The sequence below is a fragment of the Miscanthus floridulus genome, chromosome 18 (assembly GCF_019320115.1).
Source record: "Miscanthus floridulus cultivar M001 chromosome 18, ASM1932011v1, whole genome shotgun sequence".
Taxonomy (NCBI): Eukaryota; Viridiplantae; Streptophyta; class Magnoliopsida; order Poales; family Poaceae; genus Miscanthus; species Miscanthus floridulus.
This window is the reverse complement of record NC_089597.1, coordinates 112411899-112428994: the sequence shown is the minus strand read 5'-3', so window position 1 is coordinate 112428994 and position 17096 is coordinate 112411899. Positions and strand designations below refer to the sequence as shown.

Here is a 17096-nt window from a genome sequence, read left to right as displayed (position 1 = left end):
AGCAATTGTAGGTTCTGGTAGGTTATGATTTCAGCCTATGTCAGGGTTTTAAAATTTGTGTTGATTCTGAGGCGGTGAGCTATTGACATGCATTTGGGCAGTCTAGATTTCGTGATGATTGATTGATTATGTGGTCAGAGCTCCTGATGAGGAAATGGTACTTCAACATCCCTTTCCCTTGCTTGGAAATGGGTATTTGGTGGGTGACAAGATGTAAAGGGAAATCTTGTGGACCTGATCCATCAATAGTGCTAAACTACCCTGTGCAATCTGTTGTAGTACTTTGTTTTGGTTAGGTCTTGTGTTGATGCATCATTTTCACTCGCGGTGGAACATATTTGTCGCTACATGTTGCATGTGGCGTGGATTTGTTTTCTGTGTTTCTCGGTTAGATTCTGTGTACCATGTATCCAATTGAACAATGGATGGCCATTGCCTTATGTGAATTTAACTATTACCTGGTTCATTTGAGCCATCTTCTGTAGTGCTTGTTGCCACTTGTTGATCCCTTCAACTGTACTGAGATCATAGTTTTCTTCTGAGGTGTCATACATATCTTCAGTCCTGTTCCTGGAAGTATAGTGAATCTATAAGATATTTGTGATATCACACACATAAACTGGGTTCTAGAATGCTGCTTGAATCTAAGTAAAGTGAGCTGCCCTTTATTGGTCATGTTCTGTGTTATTACTTTTGTGGTCATATTCTGTTTCTTTAAGAAGCTTTTGGTAGGGAGTTGTCCGCTATTTCGATCAGTCTGATTGCAAATTAAGGTTTAGTTCTTTGGGGTTCAGAGGTTTAGATATGTCTGAACCCAGCAACCTGCTATGGTAGCCACTATTATATACTTGTGCCTTTACTCTAGACTAGTGTGGTTAAGGGTTCAGTGTTACCCTTGTATGCATTGTATGCTTGTGCTTGTGTTGTATACTTGTATCCATGTGCTTGAGATATCATTGTTCATACTTATTATGTGTGTCCTCTCTGAACTCTAGTTTGGAGTTAGTTAGTTTGCCCTAAAATGAGAAATGTGCTGCATTCAAGTTATCTGTTAGTATTATTAGCTACTGGTGATGAAAATAAGGCAAATTTTAGATTGAGTTTCACAATTTGCAATTACTGATAATGTAAATTGCACTTATAGGGCACTGCAATTATAGTTTTCAGCATATGTAGTATTGTCCCTTATATGTAGTATTGTTGCAGTTGTCTTATGTGAACCTTGTAATGTGAGGATTGGGTTGATGTTAAGTACCTGTTTGGTTTTATGTGAACCTCCATTTGCAGTAGTCCTTATATGGCGTTTTGTTGTTACTGTGTCTTTATTTTGCTTGTGTATGCAAAGCTGCATTATTGAAGTTGTCACTGATTTCATAATCACAGTTTGCTGGTTGTGTAGCCATGGAGGATGAAGATCATGTTTATGATAGTAACGAGGATGAGTATGAATCGAGCTCTGATGATCTGAATGAGCTAGAGGTACTAAGTTTTTATGTGCAGTTGATGCTGATTTTGGAAGCTATATTGTGAAATATTTTGTCTGATATGGATTGTTTGGTTTTTTAAGGACTCAAATACCGAAGTTGATGGGGGTTATGATGCAAGATCAATGGTGAAGACGTTCCAGCATCTGCAAGAGGCCTTTGCAGGGGTATTTGCGGAACTTAGTCTATTTTTCTCTGATTGTTTGATTCTCATCCTGTCTTTTTCAGTTTGCAAAGTTTGTTGACTCTAAAGGGAAAGCAAGTCAGCGTGGTGTCCAGACACGTGCTGGAACGGTACATTCTGTCTCATGTTTATTATTTGCTGTGCTTCAAGTGGACTGAATAGACTAAGTTGTTTAATGTGTGTGTTTGTTGCATTGGTTTTAGAGTACCAGGTCTGTGAGAGGGAGGGGTAGAGGGAGAGCGACTAGTACTGGAAGCACTTCTGAGAGAGCAGGGAGCAGGTTCAACAGCAAGTATTTTGGTGAAATTATAGCCCAGTTGGATGATCGTAAGAAGGACATAGTCAGGGATCGTGGATTTGGCATCTTACTGCAGTATGATGGTTGTTCGGCACCTAAGGGATTTATTCAATGGATCAGTGATCAGTTGGACTTGAACTGTAGTGATTTTCTTGTAGGAGGGAAAATAATCCCCTTATCTACATTGTCAGCCCATCTGTTCTTGGGCCTCCCAATGGAAGGTGAAGATATCAGGCAGGCTTATTCTGAATCCACAAAGAGCCAGTTCCTTTCAGCAATCAAAGAGTCCTCTCTACCCCTTATCAAGACGTTTGGCCAGAAGCTGCTTAGAGATACCTTATGTGATGATGATGTTTTCCGGTACTTCATGGTGGTTGCACTGTCAACGTTCCTTTGTGCAAATTCCAGCACCCTTCCCAGCCCTTTTTATTTGGCCCCCTTGATTGATGTTTCTAAGGAGAGGGTCATGGGGTGGAACTGGTCCAAGCTTGTATATGATTGGATTTTTTCTTCTATTTCGAACTACAAAAAGAAGAGAAGAAGCACCATTGGGGGTTGTCGATATTTCCTTGCTGTATGTCTTTTTTTCCTTGCTGCCTTCATTTATTCTGTCATTTGTGTTTGATCTGGATTTGATTTTAGTGATGTTGTTTGAAATGTTTTGTAGGGTTACTATCTTGATTTCATCAACTTTGGAGAGAGTAATCGGTTACCCCAAAGTCTGCCAAGGATCCAGCATTGGAAGGGGTCCATGATCAAGCAATTTTCTTCTTTTGATCGTGTTTGCGGTGACATTTATGGAAAGCGGCCGGTAAGTTCTTGGTAGAAGATGCTGAATATGTTGTTTCAGTTTGTGATTTGTCCAAGGTGGTGCCCTCTTTTGTCATTTATGACCACAGTAAATTATATATGTAGAACTGAGAATATGAATGGCTGCTGATGTTATTGAGATAAAGTACATACGTTTATACTTGTGTTTTGCTGTGTAGTCTTGTTAGTCTTGTATTGAGTTTATATATTTTTGAGATCACTATCTGAGCTGGGATATGTTTCGTGCAGGTGAAATCAATTGATGACACATGCTATGCAGGAGAATACCTGCCGGAAGATGCTACCAAAGCATTGCTTAAACTTTTAGATAAGCATTGTCATTTTCTTCCAGCAGATGTGGGTTCCTTGTCATTTATTTTTTGCTGACTGTTCATGTAAATTCAATTTTGACATGGTTGACATTGTACTATTATCTTGTCTATACAGGACAAATTACACGTGTGTAGGCTTTACGAAGATCATCAGGCAAAGCATGGTTACTGTAGCCCTGACCTTCTTGTTGCCAAGATGTTCACGTACATGCATCGTGCATACCCTGGTGTTGGTTATGATGCACGTGCTGAGGCTCAGAATCCTGATGATGGAGTTCATCATAATGTTGCTGGTGCTCATGATGCTGCGAGGTCTGGTACCAGGGTGCCCTCTCCAGCACATGATAATGTTGACTATGGTGCCTTTGCCCCGTGTCCGCCTTCTCCAGGTCGCGGTACTGTTCCACGAGATTGTTTGGATGAAAGAGTGGCTGGTGCTCCAAGTAATGCAGCTGTCAGAGCAGTTGATCCATCTGGGGTTGTACATGAGACTAAGACTGAAGAAGCATCTGTGACAGAGAAGATCGAATCAGATGGTCTGTATGATGATGCTGTTGGTACTCAGTTTTGTACTTCGCAGGCAACTGAGATCATCTCCTCAAACAACTCTTCTGCTCATGGTACAATTTGTTTTTGATGAACGGTTTTTTATTATTTTAGCATTGAATTGAAATGATTCTTTATTATCTAAAATTTTTATTTTCTTTCTTTGTGATTTGTTTTTTTGTAGAATCAGGTGAAAGGAATTTGAAGAGGAAACAAAATCCGTCATCTCCATCTGTTGAGATTCTTGGTTCACAGGACCCTAGCAGGTCAACGTACCTGAAGTTCTTTTTTTATTTGTTGTTGCATTGAATTAAATTCTGTATTTCATTTGTTTGAGCTTGGATTGAAAGACTTGTTTATCCTTGGTTTGTGGATTTATTGATTTGCAGAGTCAGTTGCAAGGAAAGGGAAGAGGAAAAGAGACACTTCATCGCCATCAGTTGGAATTGTCTGTTCACAAGACTCAGCATCTCGTGGTACTGTTTGGATTTAAGTAACTTGTGTACTTGCTTGTACTGTTATGCTCATTTTTTTGTGGAATTAGGTGCAAGGAAAGCGAAGAAGACAGTGAATGCATCTTCCCCTTTAACTGAAGTTCTCCATTCGAATGTGCCATCATCTCAAGGTATGTTAATTTTCTGTAAGACAGTTTCAGGATTAGAGTTCATTTCTTCATATTGTGGCAATATATATCTTTTGGGTATTTACTTTTATAATTTTTGGTGGTGTTGCAGGTACAAGGACCAGCAAGAGGAACAAGAACTTATCTCCATCTCCTATTCCTACCGGTGTGGCTTCGAGGACTCGGTTTGTTGCATATAAAAAGACTTCCAAGTCCCCTATTGGTCGCAAGAAAGATGGAAAGGGAAGTACATCAAATGATCCTGTTATTGTCGAGGAAGCTACAGCGCAGACCTCTAAATCTCCAACGAAAAAAGCAGGCCTCTAAGTCTCCAAGTAAAAGGCAGCAGCAAGGCAAAGCATCTAGGCCATCTGCTTCGACCCCCTTGGCTCATACTGTTGATGAAGTGGAGATAGCTAGATCAGCTGTTGCATCTGCCCCGTTGGTTGATAAGGTCGATGAGGCCCCAGGTTTGTGTCGCTTTTGATAATAAATGTTTACCAAATCTATGATATATATGAAAGTGTGTGCATTTTTATACCATTGGTTGATAAGTCTGTGCATTTTTGTACCGGTGTTGTATCTGGTGATGCTTCTGATGCAGCAAAGAAGGCGCAAGATTGTTCTAGTGCTGATTTGGTTGGAAATGCTGCTGCTGCTGTGGATGTTCAGGGTTAGTTCCTATGTTTTGGAAGTTGCATTCTTTTTATTAATAAATTGCACCTTTGTATTCATGCAATTATAGTGTTTGAACTGTGCAACCTGCCTTTATGAATTATGACCTCTCTTATTTTTGCAGTGTTTTGATTTACTTGTATTTGATTATTCATGTCCCTGACTTTAATCATCCAAATTTGTAGTTTCTACTATAAGTTCGTTTTAGCTGGATGCTATGTTGACCACATTTTTTTGTTGACTAATCAGGAAAATGGAAAGGTCCTGTTAAGAAGGCTCCGTTCTTTAATAGTCTCGAGTGTTCCTCCTTTTCGAATACTTGAAGATGAGGATGATCTAGGCAATTTTGTTGAAGATCCTAGCCTGAGGCGCCCTGTTGGTTCAAATTCTTCTTCAGTCCCTCCTGAGCCAATTGAGTTGGTTCCCAGGACTGATTTACGCAAGGCTCCTGCGTCTCAGGCAGTCTTTTCCATGGTGAGAATCTTTTGTAATTTTTTCCTTGTTGAATTTTGCAGTTCAGGTGAGGTGATTTGTCAATTGTCTTTCCATAAAAAAGAAATTGTTACTTGTTTTCTTTCAATTGTGTCGTTCAGCCGAACTAATTTGTCTTTTGTCCTTTCTTAGAAAAAAAATTGTCCCTTGTCATTGTTGAATTGTGCTGTTCAGGCGATCTCCTTTGTTCCTTTGTGATTCCATAAAAATAGAAATTGTCACTTGTCTTTTTTGAATTGTATCGTTCAGTCCGAGCTCATTTGTCTATTGTGGTTCCATAGAGAAAAAATTGTCACTTGTCTTTTTTGAAAACCATCATCTACTTCACAGGAGACCCAAGGTGTTCATATATTGCATGATGGATTTCGTGGAAATGTAAGTTGTAGTTAATGCTATTGTTCTAGTTAACTTTGCAGCCTTGTTTTGTTTTCATAGGTTTAACTCATATTTGTTCTACTTGTTCTTTTTTTAGCTTCAATCTGAGAGCACCTTCTTCTTCAACTTTGCGTCTGGATCTCAAGGTTGGACATTTGTTAATAAGATGAGTGAGATTCCACCTTCTTCAAGTGTTAATGTGAGCAATGAGGAACCTGTTGAAGCCGGAAAGAAATGAGAATGTTGGAAGTGTAAGCATCTTTGTTTGAATGGAGTTTATTGTTTTGCCTCAGCTTCAAATTTTGAATTTTTATGTCTGTCTTATCTTATGTGTTATCTTATTTCCTGGTATTTCTTGGCGACTAATACTGTTTTTTATCTAGGACTGTATTCGTATGGAATTGTTCCTTTTACTGAATATTCTGACAGCGACGACGAGCCAGTTGGTCCTCTGCCTCTAGCTGCAATCACTCCTAGGGGAAAGCAATATGATTTTTATTATTAAAACAAATGGGACTGTATATTATTTGAATGGGACTGTATATTATTTTATGTAAATGTGTGGAACACTTTTAATCTTTGTCTGATGGCATGTACAATGGAACTATGCATACTGTTTGTATTTTGTATGTTTGACGGTGAATTTGATCAACTACTGTGATATATTATATATGTTTGTATGTAATATGGTATTTTGCTGTCCTTTTCGAACAATTTGATGTGTTTGTTGTTTATTGGTTTGCAGGAACATGTTGCAACACCTGTTGCAAACCTTGCAGATGTTTCAGTTGTTGGCGGCTGTTCTGGAAAAGGTTTGAGAAGCAATGGTTTATCCAATGAGTCTGATTCATTTTCAAGCCAAGTTCCTTGGTGCTCTTCTAGTGCAAAGCTTCGCTGTTCACCGTACAAGGAGGGTTTTCATACGAAGCAAATATCAGTTGAGTCCTTTTGTGAAGCCTCACTCGAAGATTACTGTGTCCAAACTTGAAGCTGACTTGTATGGCGTTGTCTTGAGGATGGCAGATAGCAATGAGCACTCGAAGTAAGTTATGTTCGCTTAATTCCTCCTCTCTTTTCTGCATTGGTGATTAAATTTTGTCAATTTGCAGCTAGCAAAGATGTAATGGACGTTATTTTATTCTTGTTTCAGCCTTACAGTAATTGATTATGGGCATGTGATTGTTAAGTTAAGTGTCTTTGCAAGCTCTCTTAAACCTAAAGGAAATGTGCACTACTTCGTAGTGAATGCTCTGTGCAAGTTGTTATTTCATAAGAATCACCCCAAGAATTCTTACAAACATTATTTCTTCTCGAAAGTTGGTGTAAGTATCTTTTGTTTTCATCAATCAATTCTATGTCCGGACGATATGAAATAAATATTGACTAGTCTATTATGGTGTAGGATTATTTAATTGGGAATCATGGCCCTAATGATAGCAAGGAGAAGGAGCTACATGAAAATGCAGTCAAATGTTTTAGGGGGGGCGTCCCGCGCAAGGCCATTGTCACAGAGCCAATATGTAAGTTAGCAATCTTTGTATAATTGATTGCTTATTTAGGGATTGATTGATACTTATATTTGTCCATTGTGTATTTTCATGTCAGATGTACTTTCCAATTCTATTCCTTGATCGGTGGTACGTGGTGGTTGTTTATTTTAGTTCGAGAAAGATTGCAATCTTGGATTGTTGTACACTATGTTATGGAGGAGGCTCACCTATTGAGAAAGCTGTTCGTGATGAATTCGTAAGTAGGAGCAGCACATTGGCAAATACATTGTGATTATCCTTTGCAGTTTTTTCCATGTACCCGTAATTGTTACATGTGTTGCAATTGTGCCGTCTTTTTAGGTACAGAACTTGTTTGCAATCTGGAAAGAATCTAGGTCATCCTGACTCTGGGTTCCATGGATATCGTGTTTACTTTGTAGATGTGCCTCAGTAGCATGAGAAGTATGTGTAATACACTTTTTAAAAAAAACATGCATGATACCATTTTTTGGTTCTCATTGTCTTGTGGCTTGTTTTTCTTGTATCTTTGTGTCAGCTTGATCAATGATAGTGGTATTTTTGCTATGAAAAACCTTGAGGCTTGGGCTATCAATGTTGATATGATGGACAAGTTGAATGAAGCTGATATTTGCCACCTTCGCATCAAATATGTCAATGACATGCTTTCTAGTCCATTCAATTCTGCGGATGAAGGACGATTTAAAGTCCAGGAATTTGATGAAGTGGTAATACTAGTTGCAATGTCCATCTGTCTTATTATGCCATCATGCTTTTGAAATGATTGTTATTTTGGAAATTTTTCTTTTAGGTCTATGAAAAGTACTACAAGTCAGCATGAGCTGCATGTTTTGTCTAGACTTGTGTCATTTAGTGTGTAGGTTCATAGTATTAGTGCATGCTAATCTGTAAGTGAGGAATTGCCTGATACCACTTCTGTTGGTGCTATAGTGGTTGTAAAGATAAATCTACAGTGAAGAATCTAAACTGCGGTGGTTTTATATTATTTTAGTTGGGAGCTTGATGTGAAATGTTCTTTTTTCCATATTCGTAGTTGTTATCTTCCTCTGTTTCTTGGGTTTTTTTTTGTCAAATCTGTTTTAGTCTACTAACCTATTATAGCAAAGACAAGTGCAAGAATTTTGCTGCAGGATATGGTGGTGCTTGTCCCAAGATCGTATGCTGAAGTGTAGTGCCATATGATGAAGTTTGTACAGGTACTGCAAATGCTAGTTTATAAATTGCAAAAACGCTTACTGTAAATTGCTAGTACTTGGTACTGTAATTGTAGTTCTCATCATTTGCAATTAGAGGTCCAGGCATAATTTAAAGTAGATTTTTAGAATATCCTACTGATTACAAGAATGACATAAATGATTTTGCCAATACAATTGACATCAAGTCCTTCTATGTAATCATCATGATGAACTTGGTTCTATTGGAGCTGCTGTTGTCTCCTTTCTTCTCTTTTTCTGAGGCTTCACTAGGGATCCTGTGAATAATAATTGGTTGTAAATGCATTTAAGTTGTAGTTTTTGGTTTCAAATCATTGTGTAATTTTGTAGTGCAGGGTTACCTACTGTACTGTCCTTGTCTTTGGGTTTCTTGTTTTTCTTTCTTTCTGCAGCCGCCATCTTTCTTTGCGCAGCTGCCATCTTTCTTTCTGCGGTCGCCTTCTTTCTTTCTTCAGTCGCCTTCTTCCTTTCTTCAGCTGTCTTCTTCTTTTCTTCAGCTGCCTTCTTCTTCTTCTCTAGCTCCAACCTTTTCCTCTCAAAATATTCTATTCTTGTCCTGAATCTCTTTGGGATTTCTGGCCTTCCCTTTGTCTTTATTCTTTCTGGGTCCTGAATGTCTGTCTCTGATTCATCACTTTCTTCTGGATCCACCATACTGTAGCCATCTTCCATCACTTGTTCTTGTTGCCTGCTGTGTCCTTCCTCATGACCTTGTTGCTGATTGTTACCATCAATTGTCTGCTGGGTGCCAAAAAGCACATCCAGTTTGACATCTAGCTTGCTAAACTTGGACAAGAGGTACTCCATTGATTTCTTAGTTTTCGATCCTTTTGAATTCAGGATTGCTGACTTCTTGGATAGCACATTGAACCTTAGCAATGCACTTGTTGCAAGGGTCTCCTCTTGCTCTCTTCTAACATGCACTCTTGTGCTCTTCTTTCTCCACCTATCCTTTATGTATTTTTCTGGAATTGTGCTTATTTCCTTCTCAATGATCACTTTTAGGATATGTGAGCAAAGAATTCCATCTTTGCTGAACTTTGCACAGATGCAGCTGAATTCTTCATTTCCCTCTATCAGATCAGTCTGAACTGTATATCTCCTGATTCTGTGCACATTGTGGATTTGGTTGCTCTTGGGCCAGACCTCAAAAGTTTTCCCTTCCTTAGTCTCCTTGTAGCTTAACCTTGTTGTTGCCTTCAGCTGTACCTAGAACTTCCTGAATATGTTCCGGTTGTACAGCTCAGCAGCTTGCTGTTCAATTGTGTACCCAAAAATGAATTCCTTGGGTGTTTTCTGGTTGCTGTAGCTTTCTTCTAGCCTCCTGTTTTTGTTGATTGTTTCAATGACACGGTCGTATTCTCGTATGAAGCCCATCATGCTATATGTCGGCCCAACATTGTCCTTCATCCTCGAGTTCATGGACTCGCTTCTGGATGTGGTTTGGATGAATGGGAAGAAGTCATGCTTGAAGTAGACAGGAATGAACCTGTGCCTCGTTTGCCACATTTTAGTCATGTACTTGTTATTCTGCAGATTCTTGTCTTCGATCATCTTCACCTACAATGTTTCAAACTCTTCAATTGTGAGGCTATTGTTTATTATATCCTCAAAATCCTCATATAGGCCTTCATGTTGTGAGACGACCTTTGTGTTTCTGTTGTAACACTTGCTCTTGATATGGAATAGGCAGTTTCTGTGAGTTGCATTGCTAAATACTAGCTGAATTGTAGATTTCATCGCTTTGTCCTAGTCAGTTATTACCATCACTGGGTGCTTCCCTCCCATCGCTTCCAAGAATGTTTCAAAGACCCACAGAAAAGTTTCTATTATCTCATCATGCAGGAAGGAGCAGCCAAACAAACAACTTTGTGTGTGCCCCGTTATGCCCACGAATGGAGAGAAGGGAAGGTTGTATCTATTTGTCATGAAGGTGGTGTCAAAGCTTATACATTCACCATACTCTTTGTAATACTCGATTGAGCAACCGTCTGCCCAAAATAGGTTTCTGACTCTCCTTTCTTCATCTAGGTCTAGCTTGTAGAAGAAGGACGAATCTTCAGTCTGCCTCTTTCTAAAGTAATCCAGCACCTTTGTCATGTCTGAGGCCTTGATCTCTCTGTTGATTTTTGTCCTGAAGTTGCTGATGTCCTTCTTCTTCATCGGCAGGGCTGTGGGTCCTCCTCTGAGGTATGACAGTATGCTCACCATTTGTCTTGTCGGTGAAAGCATCTAGGCCCCTAGTTGGATTTCGGTGATTAATGTCAATACAAGATTACTATGACTAACGTGTGTTTTGCAGAGGCAATTAAGTTAGGTCATGGTAATGGAGATCGATTGGGCAATCGAGGTTGTCATGCCCCTACGATGGAAATCGTTTCGGTTTTCAAAGGATGGACGACAAGGTTAAGGATAACTAGTTCTAAGTGTCGATTGGAGTTGGAGAGACACTTAGAGTAGTTTAGGACTTTGTTTTTTCCTTTGGCCGTACTATGAAGGGGGGTATGAACGGGTAGCTTGACCTAGTTGAGTCTAGTGAGTTAGGTGTGGTGTACACTTGTTAAAACTAGCTCTAGGTAGCTCCTATGAATGCCTAAGATCCTATGGAGCAAACTTCATTCACATATGTTCAAAAGTTGGAAGTGAATGGAGGGTCAAATACTGACCAGACGCTAGCTCCGGTGCGACCGGACGCTGGCCTCAGGGTCCGGTCAGTTCATTTGACCGAGGAGATCAAGTCTGGTGTGACCGGACGCTGGGAGGTCATGTGACCGGACGCTGAGGGCCAGCGTCCGGTCGACTCCAGTAAGGGTCCAGACTTGAGAAAGTGCGACCGGACGCGTTCGGTCGATACTGACCGAACCCTGAGGGTTCAACGTCCGGTCGAGTCCAGTAAGGTTCCAGTAAGGGTTTTATGCGACCGGACGCGTCCGGTCAGTGCTGACCGGACCCTGCCAGCGTCCGGTCGACTCTTTACTACTGGTTCGCGGGTTAAACTGACCGGAGCGTCCGGTCATCACGACCGGAGCGTCCGGTCATCCTGTAGAAGCTCATAACGGTTCATTTTTCAGGCTGCCTTATAAATAGAAGCTCCACTCGTGAGTGGAGTTACTTTTTGCTCATTCCAACAGCTGAGAAACACGTTTGTGAGTGCCAAGAAGAGCAAGGTCCTAGTGAGGTGTTTGTGATTTGAGAATCCAAGAGAGTAGCCTCACTAGCAAATCAAGAGTAGCAAAGTGTGCATCCATCTTCTCATTAGGCTTCGCGTGGTCAAGTGAGAGTTTGTGCTTGTTACTCTTGGTGATCGCCATCACCTAGACGGCTTAGTGGTGATTGGGAGTTTGGTGTTCACCCGGCGGAGCTTGTGGGTGACCCAACTCAAGTTGTGAGCGGCTTTGGGTGATTCGCCGTGACGGAGTGTCGAAGAATCAACCCGTAGAGAGCACTTGATCCTTGCGCGGATCAAGGGGGAGCTACACCCTTGCGCAGGTGCTCCAACAAGGACTAGTGGGGAGTGGCGACTCTCCGATACCTCGGCAAAACATCGCCGCGTTCCTTTCTCCCTCTATTTACTTTGAGCACTTACCTTGAGTATTTACTTTGAGCAATTCAATACTTGTTTTACATCCATAGAATTGCTTGCTAGAGTAAGTTTGGAACATAGGTTGCGAGTTCATTGTGCGTTAGTTTAATAGAAACACCTTTTCTAGGCACAAGGGGTTAATTGGGCTATCCGTAGGATTTGATTATTGCAAGAGAATTTCGAATTAGCCCAATTCACCCCCCCCCCCCCTCTTGGGCATCTTGATCCTTTCAATTGGTATCAGAGCCTCGTGCTCACGTTTTTAAGCTTAATCGCTTAGAGCAAGATGTCTCACGGGGATGGACCTCCTCCTATCTTTGAGTGAGATGATTTTCCATATTGGAAAATCCGCATGGAGGCATACTTAGAAGCTCTAGATGTTGGAATTCTTAGAGCCGCCTCTCAAGGGTTCCCAACACCTAGGAATGCCGCACAACTTCAAGGCGATGAAGTGAATTATGAAAAATGGAATGCAAAGGCTCGCAACACCATCTTTAGAGGCCTTTGCAAAGATGTGTTCAATCGTGTAAGGAACCACAAAGACACCCATGCACTATGGTCGGACATTTGTGTGCTCCATGAGGGAACCAAGAGTGAGCGTGAGGAACGCTATCATCTTGTGATTAAAAAGCTAAATTCTTTTGAGATGTTTCCCAAAGAGAGTGCTAATGAGATGTATTCTCGATTAAATGTTCTTGTAGAGGAAGTCAATGGGCTTGGACTTACTCAAATGTCACCATCCGACATTGTGAGAAAAATCTTGAGTGTCCTCCCCATTGATAAATATGGGCACATTGTGACCGTGCTACATCAAGGTGATCTTTCCGCCGCTACACCGACACAAATCTTGGGAAAGATCAATGCTCATGAGATGTACATGCACATCACACCACAAGATGGCTCATCCTCTACAAAGAAGAAAGAGAAGGACTTAGCATTCAAAGCTAGCCAAGACAAGGGCAAAGCAAGACTTGAGTATGAGAGCTCAAGTGATGAAGATGATGAAGAAAGCCTTGCCCTCATGGTGAAGAAGACCACCAAGATGCTAAAAAGGCTAAACAAGAGTGGCATCAAGTTTGATGGCAAGAAGAAGAAGTTCTTCACTAGCTCAAGAAGAAAGCCAATCTCCGAGATGGATTGCTACAATTGTGGCGAACTTGGCCACCTAGCTCATCAATGCACAAAGCCCAAGAAAGACAAGTTCAAGAATAAGGGCAAGAAAGATGATTCAAGCAATGAAGATGAAAAGAAAAAGAACAAGCCATACAAGAAGAGAGATGGCAAAAAGAGGGACTTCTACAAGAAGAAGAAGAGTGGCAAGGCCTACATTGTTGGTGATTGGCTCACGGACATTGATTCATCAAGTGGATCATCCGATGATGATAGTGACGATGAAAAGGTGGCCGCCATTGCTATTGATCTTGCATCTTCACCGCCACCATCGCCATCATCCTCTACACACCTATGCCTTATGGCCAAAGGTGAACGCAAGGTAACTAAGAGTGATGATAGTAGTGATGATGAACATGCTAGTGATGATGATAGTGATAGCGATGATGATGACTCACCTACATATGATGATCTTGTCAAAATTCTAAGAAAATATACTAAGATCATTAGAAAGAGTAGAGCTACAAATGAAAAACTTGATGCTAAAAATGATTCACTCTTAGCTAAGTGTGATACATTAGAAAAGGCTAATGATGAGCTCAAAGAAACAAATGATTCTATATCATCCAAACTCAAAGAGCTAAAATCTTCTAAGAAAGAGCTTAAAGATAAAAATGATAAACTTGAGTGGGTGCACAATGAGCTTATCACTAGTCACAACAAGCTAAAAGATGAATATACAACTCTAAAGATCAATTATGATACCCTTATTATTGCACAAGAATTCTTACCAAATGAGCCACATGATGCTACTAACCATGTTGTTAAGATTGATATAGCTACCTCATGTGATGATTTAATTGATGAAAGCATTGAGCATGGATCTAGTAGCAAAGGCAAGCAAGTGGTTGAGTGCAATGACTATGATGAGTATGTCAAGCTCAAGAGTGACAATGAGAAGCTCATGAAAGATCTTGAAGAGATGAAAAGTCACAACACCATTGTGCTAGAAACTCTTGATCATGACAAAGAAGTGATCCTTGAGAATGAGAAGCTAAAAGAAGAAAACAAGAAACTCAAGGAGGAGAAGAACAATGATATTCTCAAGGAAGAGAACAAGAAGCTTAAGATGGAGAAAGAGCATCTCAAGGTGGGATTGAGCAAGTTTGCTAGAGGCAAGCATCTCCAAAGTGAGCTACTCATGAATACCGTCATGAAGATGGATAGAAGTGGCATTGGATATATGGCAAGTGTAGAGAAGAAGAAGGCTCAAGCTCAACACCAACAATCAAAGCCAAAGCCAAAGCCAAAGAGATGTTTTGAGTGTGGACAAGAAGGCCACTTTGCTCATGAGTGTCAAACTCCACCACCACAACCCTTGCCCAAGCATGCTAGACCCTTTGCTTTCAATGCTCACTACTTGCTTAGAAAAGATTCTAGTGGAAAGATGAAAGTCATGTTCTTAGGTCCCCCCAACAAGAGTAGGCCTAAGAAGATTTGGGTGGCTAAGTCACTTGTCGAGAAGGTGAAGGGTCCTCAACAAGTTTGGATCCCTAAAGCTTGAATCTCTTGTGTGTAGGTGAACTACAAGACCGGTGGAAGTCATTGGGTTATTGATAGTGGTTGCACTCAATATATGACCGGTGATCCTCATATGTTCACCTCACTAGATGAAGAGGTAGATGGACAAGAGAAAATAACATTTGGAGATAATTCAAAGGGCAAGGTTAAAGGATTGGGCAAAGTGGCAATCTCAAATGATCATTCCATCTCCAATGTGCTCTATGTTGCTTCATTGAGCTTCAACTTGCTATCTGTTGGGCAATTGTGTGATCTTGGCTTTCAATGCTTATTCACCGAGAAGGAGGTTGTTGTATCCAAGGTAGATGACAATCAAGTGATATTCAATGGATTTAGATACAACAACTTATATCTAGTTGACTTCACCTCTGAAGATGCAAACTTGAAGACTTGCCTATTCACCAAAACAACACTTGGGTGGCTATGGCATAGAAGACTTGCTCATGTTGGGATGAGCTCACTCAAGAAGCTTATGAAGAATGATTTGGTGAGAGGGTTGAAGGATGTGAAGTTTGAGAAGGACAAGCTTTGTAGTGCATGTCAAGCCAGCAAGTAAGTTGCAAACACTCATCCAACCAAAGCTTTCATGTCAACCACAAGAGTGCTTGAACTCCTACACATGGATTTATTTGGACCAACAACATACAAGAGTTTGGGAGGAAATCTCTATTGTCTTGTGATTGTGGATGACTATTCAAGATATACATGGGTGTTCTTCCTTCATGACAAATCCGAAGTTGCATCTTGTTTCAAGAAGTTTGCCAAGAGAGCTTAAAATGAATTTGAAGTGAAGCTCAAGAAGATAAGAAGTGACAATGGCAAAGAGTTTGACAACACAAACATAGAAGCTTATTGTGATGAAGTTGGAATCAAACATGAAGTCTCCGCAACCTATACTCCTCAACAAAATGGTGTAGTTGAGAGGAAGAACCGGACTTTGATCACTCTTGCAAGGACAATGCTAGATGAGTACAACACCCCCGAAGCTCTATGGGCGGAAGCAATCAACACCGCATGTTATGCATCCAACCGCCTATTTCTTCAAAAGTTCCTTGTCAAGACACCGTATGAGTTGCTCAATGGGAAGAAGCCGGACGTCTCCTTCTTTAGGGTGTTTGGTTGCAAGTGCTACATCTACAAGAAGCGGCAACACCTAGGGAAGTTTCAAAGACGTTGTGATATAGGTTTTCTTGTTGGTTACTCATTGAAGTCCAAAGCATATAGAGTATTTAATCATGCCACCGGCTTGGTTGAAGAAACATATGATGTGGAATTTGATGAATCTAACGGCTCCTAAGGAGCACATGAGAATCTTGATGATGTAGGTGATGAACCATTGAGGGAGGCTATGAAGAATATTCCGGTGGGAGACATCAAGCCAAAAGATGATGAAGATGATGTACAAGTCATTAACCAACCTTCTTCATCAAATGTACCACAAGATGGTGAAAAAGATGGGAGAGTAGAAAATGAAGATACTCATATCTCCCATGAGCAAATGGTGGTACAAGCACAAGATGTTGATGCTCCACAACCTCCTCCTCAAGTGGTCAATAGAAGAAATACACCTCTCCTACAAGATCATCCACAAGATCTCATCATAGGGAGTCCAACAAAGGGGGTGATGACTCGATCTCAAAAACTTACTTCATTTATTGCTCATCACTCTTTTGTCTCTTACTATGAGCCTACCAAGGTAGAAGAAGCTCTTAAAGATCCGGATTGGATCAATGCCATGCATGAAGAGTTGAACAACTTCACTCACAATGAAGTTTGGAATCTTGAAGAGCGACCAAAAGGTGCAAGAGTCATTGGAACAAAGTGGGTGTTCCGCAACAAGCAAGATGATCAAGGTGTTGTTGTGAGGAACAAGGCAAGACTAGTCGCAAAGGGGTTCTCTCAAGTTGAAGGTTTAGATTTTGGAGAAACCTTTGCACCGGTTGTAAGATTGGAAGCCATCCGTATCCTTCTTGCATATGCATCACATCATGAAATGAAACTATATCAAATGGATGTGAAAAGTGCATTCTTAAATGGCTTTATTAATGAACTAGTCTATGTTGATCAACCTCCTAGGTTTGAAGACCCAAGATATCCTAATCATGTTTATAGGTTGTCCAAGGCACTATATGGGCTTAAGCAAGCCCCAAGAGCTTGGTATGAGCGCCTTCGGGATTTCCTTGTTGAGAAGGGCTTCACCATTGGAAAGGTCGACACCACACTATTCACCAAGAAGCTTGATGGGCATATCTTCATTTGTC

The 17096-nt window shown here is 40.6% G+C and overlaps 1 protein-coding gene and 1 long non-coding RNA gene across 2 annotated transcripts; both read left to right on the top strand.

The window, feature by feature from the left end:
- The first annotated feature begins 1401 nt into the window (after window positions 1–1401).
- Window positions 1402–3963, top strand: LOC136524398 (uncharacterized). Its single transcript, XM_066517794.1, has 8 exons — window positions 1402–1479; window positions 1568–1651; window positions 1713–1778; window positions 1872–2540; window positions 2634–2777; window positions 3026–3133; window positions 3224–3728; window positions 3839–3963. The coding sequence occupies exons 1-8, from the start codon at window positions 1402–1404 to the stop codon at window positions 3961–3963; spliced, it is 1779 nt and encodes a 592-aa protein (XP_066373891.1).
- Window positions 3964–4026: 63 nt separating this feature from the next.
- On the top strand, window positions 4027–4522 carry LOC136520880 (uncharacterized). Its single transcript, XR_010775413.1, has 3 exons — window positions 4027–4130; window positions 4199–4279; window positions 4389–4522. It is a non-coding gene; the product is annotated as an uncharacterized lncRNA (long non-coding RNA).
- The last annotated feature ends 12574 nt before the right edge of the window (window positions 4523–17096 follow it).

Bases quoted from the DNA above. Each gene is read 5' to 3' on its own strand.
- LOC136524398 (XM_066517794.1), top strand. From the start codon at position 1,402: ATGGAGGATGAAGATCATGTTTATGATAGTAACGAGGATGAGTATGAA. The intron at 1,779-1,871 runs GTACATTCTGTC...CATTGGTTTTAG, and splicing joins TCCAGACACGTGCTGGAACG to AGTACCAGGTCTGTGAGAGG. The intron at 2,778-3,025 runs GTAAGTTCTTGG...TGTTTCGTGCAG, and splicing joins ACATTTATGGAAAGCGGCCG to GTGAAATCAATTGATGACAC.